This window comes from Arachis duranensis, chromosome 1 (genome assembly GCF_000817695.3).
Source record: "Arachis duranensis cultivar V14167 chromosome 1, aradu.V14167.gnm2.J7QH, whole genome shotgun sequence".
Lineage (NCBI taxonomy): Eukaryota > Viridiplantae > Streptophyta > Magnoliopsida > Fabales > Fabaceae > Arachis > Arachis duranensis.
The window spans coordinates 34056205-34065503 of NC_029772.3; the positions used below are offsets into that span (position 1 = coordinate 34056205).

Genomic DNA, 9299 nt, shown 5'->3' on the forward strand with positions numbered 1-9299 from the left:
AAGAAACTGGCTGAGTTGGTCGGTTAGAATTTGAAGTAGAATAAAGTTCAAACCAATCAAAGTTAGGTTAGGTTAATTAACCTTTTAAAAACAATTTAGCCAAATCAAACCAAGCCAATCTAAAATATACTGGTCAATGGTCAATTAAGCTTTCAAGCAAGGGCCATCAAGTTGAAATGTCTTGTTCTGCATGCCAGTTACATCTTTCCAACACTGAAATGTCTATTTTCTTATTATCACTTTCTTCATATAGCCCAATGCCCTTTTTCATCTATTTTTCTTTATTCACAAATTCAATATGTGATAAATGAAATTCTAATTAATAGCCATATTTATACACTTAAAATTTCGTTGTTTTGCCGTTATCTGTTGAATGATTTAATTGCTGCTGCTGCTGCTACTGGGTCCCAAATCTGTTTGATTATATCAATTTAATTCTTGCTAAATGATGATTGTGCTAAATTCGTGGTTAAATGGTTGGATATGGCAATTACAATTTTTTTGTCTGTAATTTTTACAGTTATTCGTGGTTAAGGTTGAAGGTGAAAATTTTTGGTTAAGGTCTTCCAAGAAGATTTTGTCAAAACGTTGATCGTGTCATGGCAAGGTACAATGCATACTTTAATTCTTTTGATTTGTTAGTTTTGAAGTTGCAATTTAACTTATTATATTTGTACTATAAATTTTATGTTTCTCTTTATTTGTTTTACCTCAATGGGTTTCTAGAGAATTACTTCTAAGACTAGGAACTATTTTCCAACCTAGTTACAAGGCTTTGAATGTCCTTTTCATTGCCCATTCCCTTTGTAGCGAATAACACCCTGCCTCCTCTATTCTTCTAATCTTCACTTTGCGACCCCTTATAAATTTTCTGCCTAAAAAATTTAATAATTATCGATTAGGTATTGTGATATGCCAAAGGATTGGATGGATCTACCGAGGTATAGCGAAGAGTATATCAATGGTGTTATTAGTTTTTTAGACTTTGCATACTCTGAGGGAGAACCGGACGGACGACAAATTCAATGTCCTTGTAAGAGGTGTTGTAACATTAATTGGTATAGAAGAGATATGGTATTTGACCATTTAGTAGCCGACGGATTTGTTAAGGGATATAGAACATGGATTAATCATGGCGAATGGGCAATCCCGATGGCGATTGACGATGACACGGATGATGAAGAAGGTGCACGCGATGACATCGAAGGACTGCTTAATGATGCATTTGGAGATGTATCTCATGCTGAGGGTGTTACTGTAGGTCAAAATGAAGAGGGTAAAAAGTTTTACAATTTAATAGATGGGGCAAGTAAAGAGTTATACCCGGATTGCAAGAAATTTTTTACATTATATTTTACGATCCGTCTGTACTTGTTAAAGTGTTTACACGGTTGGAGCAATGCCTCCTTCACTTCACTTCTTGAGCTATTGAAAGAGGCAATGCCTGACATTAACATACCTTCATCTTTCTATAAGACAAAGGCTATGATAAGAGATTTAGGTTTGGATTATAAAAAAATTGATGCTTGTCCTAATGATTGCCTTCTGTATAGAAAAGAACTAAAGGATGAAAAACAATATCGTGTGTGTGGAACTTCTCGATATACTAAAAATTCTAGTAATAATAGCGAGAACCAACCTAATAAGAAAGGTCATCCTATTCCTGCAAAGACTCTGAGATACTTTCCTATAATTCCAAGACTTCAGAGATTATTTATGTGCTCAAAGATGGCAGCTAGTCTGAGGTGGCATGATGAGGAGCGCGTAAAAGATGGGACGTTAAAGCATCCTACTGATGGCTTGGCATGGAAGAACCTTGATGAAATGGATGAAGAATTTGCAAAAGAATCTCACAATATTAGACTAGGCTTGTCAAGTGATGGGTTCAACCCATTTCGTAGCATGAACATTTCATGGAGCACGTGGCCCGTGATGCTGATGGTATACAACTTGCCTTCGTGGATGTGCATGAAACCCGAATATTGTATGCTTTCTTTACTTATTCTTGGGCCACAATCACCTGGTAAAGACATTGATGTGTATCTACAACCATTGATAGAAGGCTTGAAGTTGTTGTGGGAAAAAGGGGTCAAAACCTATGATGCGTCAAAGAATGAAAGCTTTCAAATGCGGGCAGCTCTTTTGTGGAAAATCAACGATTTTCCTACTTATGCTATGTTATCTGGGTGGAGTACAAAGGGAAAGTTGGCTTGCCCTTATTGCAACAAAAATACCAGTAGCTTACAACTAAAACACAGTCGAAAGACAGCTTATATGGACTATCGTGTCTTTTTACCCATGGATCATCCATGGAGAACCAATACAAGGTCTTTTAATGGGAAGCAGGAATTAAGACCCCCTCCACCTATTATAGAAGGACCCAAAATTTTTGAGATGCTATAAAATGCTGAGAATGTCTTTGGAAAGAAGCAAAGTACATCAAATAGTTTCCCATGGAATTGGAAAAAAAGATCAATTTTCTTTGAATTGCCATACAGGCACAAGAACCCACTACGTCACAACTTAGATGTCATGCACATAGAGAAGAATATACTTGACAGTGTAATTAGAACTCTCTTGGATATCCCAGGCAAGACAAAGGACCATTTGAATGCTCGATATGACTTAAAAGATTTGGGTATCTAGAAAAATCTTCAACCAAATGAGGTGAATAATGGCAAGAGAACAAAGTTGGCAAAGGCATATTTTTCTATGACTGCTGTAGAGAAGTCAATTTTTTTGAAGACAACAAAGCTACCTGATGGCAGTGCTTCGAATATATCACGCTGTGTACATCTAGGAGAAAGAAAAGTTTTTGGGTATAATAAGACCCACGATGCTCACTTTATGCTTCACTATTTACTACCAATACCGATTAAAAGCATCCTTCCTGATCATGTGGCCATTTCGTTGATTCGACTAAGTTCCTTTTTTCGTCGCTTGTGCAAAAAGTTCATCACACTGGAGGAGATAGATTTACTGGAGTTAGAGATTGTGGAAACATTATGCCAGCTTGAGAGGATCTTTCCCCCTAGTTTTTTTGACATAATGGTTCATCTTCCCATTCATTTAGCAAATGAGGTGAGATTGGGAGGTCCGGTGCAGTTTCATTGGATTTATCCTCCGGAAAGGTACATGTGTACATTAAAGTCATATGTTTGCAATAGAAGTCGGCCCGAAGGTTCTATTGCAGAGGCATATCTGGATGAGGAGTGCTTAACTTTCTGCTCAAGATACTTGCATGGAGGTGTGCAAACAAGACTTAATAAGCGGTCTCGGAATGATAATGATCCTAACAAAGACGAAGTTGTGCCATCAAAGTTATTTTCTAACAAAGGTCATTCGTTAGGCGTGGGAAATGGAGAACCAATTAATCTAGATGACATATCAATTGTTCAAGCCCATGTGTATGTATTACACAATTGTGAAGAAGTGGCAGATTCTGTTACGTAACTTAATTAAACTTTTTTTTATTCCGATCAAGTTCACCCATATTTTTTAGATCAAACCTAACTATTATTAATTATAAAGAGCATGAGGACGAGGTTAACAATTAGCGGGGAACAAAAATGGAGAAAAGCAAAAGTTCACAACAAAACGTTCGCGCAGTGGTTTGAAACTCGTGCGAGGGACCCAAATGTGCCTTTTTGGCTAAAAGAATTATCTCGAGGTCCAAGCTTTGTTGCAAGAAGATTTTCTGGATATGTAATTAATGGATATAGGTTTCACACAGTGAAACGTGAGGCAAGGAGAAAAATACAAAACAGTGGTGTCACATTAACTGCTTTAACTTCAAGCTTTGAAAGTGCTAAAGATCAAAGTCCAATCCAAGACAATGTAGCTTATTATGGCAGGTTGTTTGAGATAGGAGAGTTAGACTATTTTGGGCGTTTTAAGGTTGTCTTATTTCGGTGTGAGTGGTACGATGTTGGGAGAGATAAGTATGGTCTTACATTTGTTCACTTCTATAAGAAATGCTTTCAGGATGAACTTTTTATACTAGCATCTCAAGCACATCAGTGTTTTTATGTGCAAGATCCATATGAACATAACAAACATTATGTTATGGAAACTGTCCCAAGAGACTTATTTAAAATAAGCGACGAATCTGAGTCTGAGGCCCGTCAAACACACTATAGTGAACAACACGAGCGTATAACGAGCCCTGCCATACCAGCTGATGATGGTGAACTTATTCTGGAGAGGACTGATTTACGACCCACGATTATTGAAACGGTTCCCCAAGTGACTTCTGCCCAAAAATATGAGGCAGACTTTATTGGAGATTCTGATTCTGATTGGTCATCCTAAGCAATTTATTGCTTAATATGTACATATGTATACTTAAGTTTTCTTCTTCACATTTTTATTTGTAAGTAATACTTATTTTTTTGTTAATTTGTCAGTCTCTTACATTTTTCTTATATTGATTTTGATGGGTATATTGACTCTACCTAACTAATTTATTTGTGTAGGAATAAGGAATTTATTGTTCTTAAAGCTACATCCAGTAAGAATTTGCTTAGACAATTCGAGGCTAAGAGACAAAGGATTGTAATTGAACGTAAGAAATATAAAATGGAACCTGCAGCTGCTAATGACAAGGAGAAATCTGAGCGAAGGGTGGATGAACCAGAAAGTCAATTGGAGATACGTGCAACCAAAGGGCAGAAGAAATCCACATCAAAGAAGCTGGATTTTAGTTATTTGCAAAGCATATTCGATTCTATTAGCAAAAGGACTAACTCCACGCCTACCACCTTGGAAGTACAGCCAAACATTCCACCGCAACAGCCAGAAAATAAAAAGAGAAAGGAGCTATTGACTATGCCTACTGCTGAGAAAGTCAAGAATAGAGTGCAGGGTGGAAAATCAACACAAGGCTTGAAGAAGTCTAAGCCTACAAACATGTAGGCAGATGAACTTACAAGGAAGCTCGAAGCAATTCGTAAAATGTACAGCAACGTGTCAACAAGTCTAAGCCAAGAGCAGAGTTGTCCAAGTTCTACTCAACTCATAATCAACCAAGGACAACAACAGAATATTCAACTCACAGATGAAGAGACTCAAACAGGGCAAGATGACACAACTTTGCCTTCTCCTGAAATTATCCCACAAAATGAAAGTGCAATGTTGGAGCAAGGAATATCAACAAAGGGTAAGAGGATGCCCGGAGTAAAGGCTACAACAATTGACAAATTCTTAAAGGAAAATGGGATAGATGTGGAAATTGAAGGACCAAGCACTGAACTAAGTGAGGACGGGGAAGAAAGCATGGCACTTGATAAAGACTATTATCAACATGTGATGGAGGACATTGATGATGAAGAAGGTACTGTTTTGCTCTATTTCTATTGATGATAAATATTTATTTTTTTTAAATTGTTATAGAAAAACTGGACTGGTAGATCTAGTTGTTTGAAACTGGTAAATATAGTGTTAGTTGATTCGAAGTTTGTGTGCTATGATTGATCTAATTGTTGAGGTTGTGAAATTAAGATTTCTTTCGATTTCAAAGTTTTAAGTGCCTTGATAGATGCAATTGATGTAGTTTTGCAATGCGTAATTCAGTGAAGTCCATGATGTGGAATGAACTTAAAAGTTGTGTGCTTTGATCGATCTCTAGAATAGCTAAAACTTGTCCACTTCATGGTATCAACTACATAGGTCAGATTTATAATTTTTATAATTTTTATATTTGTGTACTTGTTTGCTTTATATGCTTGTTGAGCTCGAGTTAATTAAGCATAATTTGATGTTGACCAATTAATGAAACTAGGAGAGCCAAAGAAGAAGAAAACTCGTGGAAAAACAACTTGTAAGGAGGTTTATGCAAGGACTATGGAACAGCGAGAAGAAGTCACTTTTGATCTTGGACAGCCCGTAGGACCAATCGACTAAAGTGTTTCTAATTTAACTAGTTTTGTTGGCACTATTAGTAGAAATAAAAGATTCGTTAGTCTTTTGTACATTAGTTGGCATGCTGTTCCTCCTAAAGCTAAGAAGTTCATGTGGGACTATGTTAACGTAAGACACTTGGTAATTATTGATTTTAGTTTTTTTATTCAGCACAAGAGCATATAACAATTACTTATAATCATGCAGACCAAGTTTCTCCTCCCAGACAGTGGAGAAAAGTGGGTAATGCAAGCGATTCGAGATGCTTGGAAGCGGTTCAAAGGAAAGATTAAGAAAAAGCACTTCGTTCCCTATGATACTATTGAAGATATGGTGAAGAATCGACCCCCACAAGTACCAAAAAGTGGTTTCATAAAATTGATCTATTATTGGAGTCATCCTCTAATCCAGGTAAAAGACTATATATGTCGAATTTTCATGTGAAACTATTTGACTATTGAAAGAGCAATATTGTATTTAGTTATTAATGTGAAGAAGCTCTATTGATTGGATGTGAATTATTGTTATTAAAAGTAAAATTTATTAAGTGTTTCAGCTTTATGTGATGTCTATATGCCTTTTTACTTGACTAGCTACTTTTTTTTATCTCATTGCAAATGTATTATTTTTTATCTGAAAATTATATGCATAGCTTCTTTCTCTTTCTTTCAAAATTCCCATGATTTTTATTTTCTTTGTATATAAATATATACAATAATTTTGGCAGATGAAGGATCTGAGTAGCTAGCTTTTTAGTTCTTACACATAATCTCTTATTACAAAATAGCTTTTTAGACCATACTGAATCTATGGTTTAGAAGAGGAGAAGGTGAATGGCTCCTTTTTTTCTTTTTTTCCCCTTGAATTTACTTTTGTAATTTTTCTGCATCTGATGCTTCTGATTTGGAAGTGGTTTTCTGTTCTGTTTCATACTTCATTTTTCAAGTTTGAGATTGATTTTTTTTCTCTTTCTTTCTTTCTTTCCCTTCCCACTGAAGTTATATATAAAATTTGAGTATTTCTTACTTTAATATGTTAAGAAATTATGTATAAATTTTGTTCACTGTATCTATGAACATATATACTCTTGAGTCTTGAGTTTCATGTCAAACTCGAGAGTTCATCTAAATTCATGGAGCTTAGCTAAAATCGAATTGTCAAACTCAACTCATAAACTTGAGTTGGGGACCTAAATTTGGATACTCATGAACTTTCTAGTGAGTTAAGAGTTTGTGAACTCAACCCTGATTCTTTAAGCCTTCAATCTGGAAACAGTTATAAATTTGATACAGTTCTGCATAGGATGCAACTGATATAACACTAACTGTGGTGTGGACTACTTGGAAAAATTGAATTATCCATAGGTTTTGGTTGCTTCTGTAAATAGTTGTGGTTGAAAACCTTTGTATAGTCATCTATCAAGTTCTATTTTTCAATGTGATATAACACTTTCTGCCAAATTATTTTTTTATTTAATTTGAGTAACATATTTTCAAATGAAAACCACATCTGAATTTTGCTTTTAGTGGATTGAATTATATGCATGTATACTTTGTTTCTTGTGTTATGTGTATAATTCTTTGTAGATCTGATAGCTATGTAGTTTTGTTCCATTCATATGTGCTTCTATAGGCTTAAGCTTGAGATTCTAAGAGTTGTTATTTGGTTACTAGAGTCTTAAAATGCAAGGAGGATTGCGAGTGTTCTTATCACAAGGAGAATGCGCACACTGACCTATAATTTCATTAATTTGAGCCATTTGAACCTAAGAACTTCGTAACCCATGTAAATATAGATTAGCATGTGCATACTTGTCAACTTAGTTAATGTAAACTTTTAGTGTTAATTTTTCCTCTCTCTGTTATAAGTTCTCTACTCATTTCTTTAATTTCACAGGGTTTAGGGGATACCCGGGTAATACTTACTTGTTCAATGTGAAAAATGTGAATGGATTTTTTCGGTTATAAAATTTACTTGATCGTGTGAAGTGTGAATTTTTACAGTTGTGAAAAAACTGAATAGATGCTCCAATGTATTATAAATAGATCTTTTATGCTTGCTTTTGGGTAATTTATATCAGTGCTTTAGCTTAATAATTCAGCCTTGCTAGTAGATTTGCCTAACTCATTATGCTGCACGTTTTAGTAACTATATGCTAACTTTTTATTCACTTCTAGTCAATAAGTCAAAGAAACAAGCAACACAAGGAAAAACAGAAGTTTTCACATCGCATGGGGCCAATCAATTTTGGAAGAGTACGAGTGGCTATGGTAAATAGTAGATTTATATTTATTAGAATTTATATTTGCATAAATTGAAGGAAGAAATCGAAGTATGATCTTGTTTTGCAGCGAGCAACAAAGGAAACAAACGAGGAACCAAAAAGGTTTGAGATGTTCATTGCTACCCGAACAAGTCGGAAGAGGAAAAAAGTGGATAAGGAAACACAAACTGCTGTTGTAAGAGTTCATTGAATCATTCATAATTACATTTCAAATTTAGGATACGGTAACTAACTCAATTTTAAATGTTTCTTCTATGCAGGAAGACTTCCAACACCGTCAAGCTGCTGGTTAAACAGAAGAGGAAGCATTTGAGGCCTTATTCGGGAAAGAACAACCAGGTCGGGTAAGGTTGTATAAAAGATCTGTGACAAAGACTAATTTAAAAAAATATGCTGAAATTAATAAAATCAAGAATCAGCACAAAGAGGAAGTGTCCAGTCTGAAGGATAAACTTGGACACATGGAGTCCCAACAGCAAAAACAAGACGAAGATATTCATGGGTTGCGAAATATGATCAAGTTATTACTGCAGCGATCGGAACCTGGAATGAGGCCAGAAGAACTAGAAGCTTTATTACAAGACGCCCAACAGTCTCCTATTGATGCGAATAACGGCCATGGATCAACACATTTTCTGAACTTAGATGTGGTATGTCCTTATCTATTCCTTGTTCCATAGTTTTTTACTTGCATTTACATTAATTGCTATGGCTGAAAATGTTTGTTGGCTATATTAACACTGAAGTTGTATTGCTATGGCTGAAATTTGTTTGTGTAATTCTGGTGGTTGTATTTTTTATTTTGTGCACTTGGAACATATGAATTTGTCCCTATATCTAATTTAAGTGTGAAATTCTGGTTAATTAGTGCATGAAAAATGCTATAGGGACATATCAGGATTGTGTTAAAGGAAATGGAAGAAAGAAACACCTGTAGATTTTCATGGTTTGAATGAAACAAGATAATACATAATTCCTTGAATTCACCTCTTCTGCCGTGACCATGTTTTTTTTAGTATATGCTTTCTTGGTTTACTATGACTACGTGTTCCATTTAATTTTTATAATTACGAATGTCATTATGAATATTTTTTTAACTACTTTTCTATATAATTAT

General features: G+C 35.1%; 1 protein-coding gene across 1 annotated transcript; it reads left to right on the forward strand.

Moving 5' to 3' along the window:
- Positions 1–1071: 1071 nt before the first annotated feature.
- Positions 1072–3453, forward strand: LOC107485029 (uncharacterized). The gene is made up of 3 exons (XM_016105568.1): positions 1072–2327; positions 2499–2562; positions 2647–3453. The coding sequence occupies exons 1-3, from the start codon at positions 1072–1074 to the stop codon at positions 3451–3453; spliced, it is 2127 nt and encodes a 708-aa protein (XP_015961054.1).
- Positions 3454–9299: the final 5846 nt, after the last annotated feature.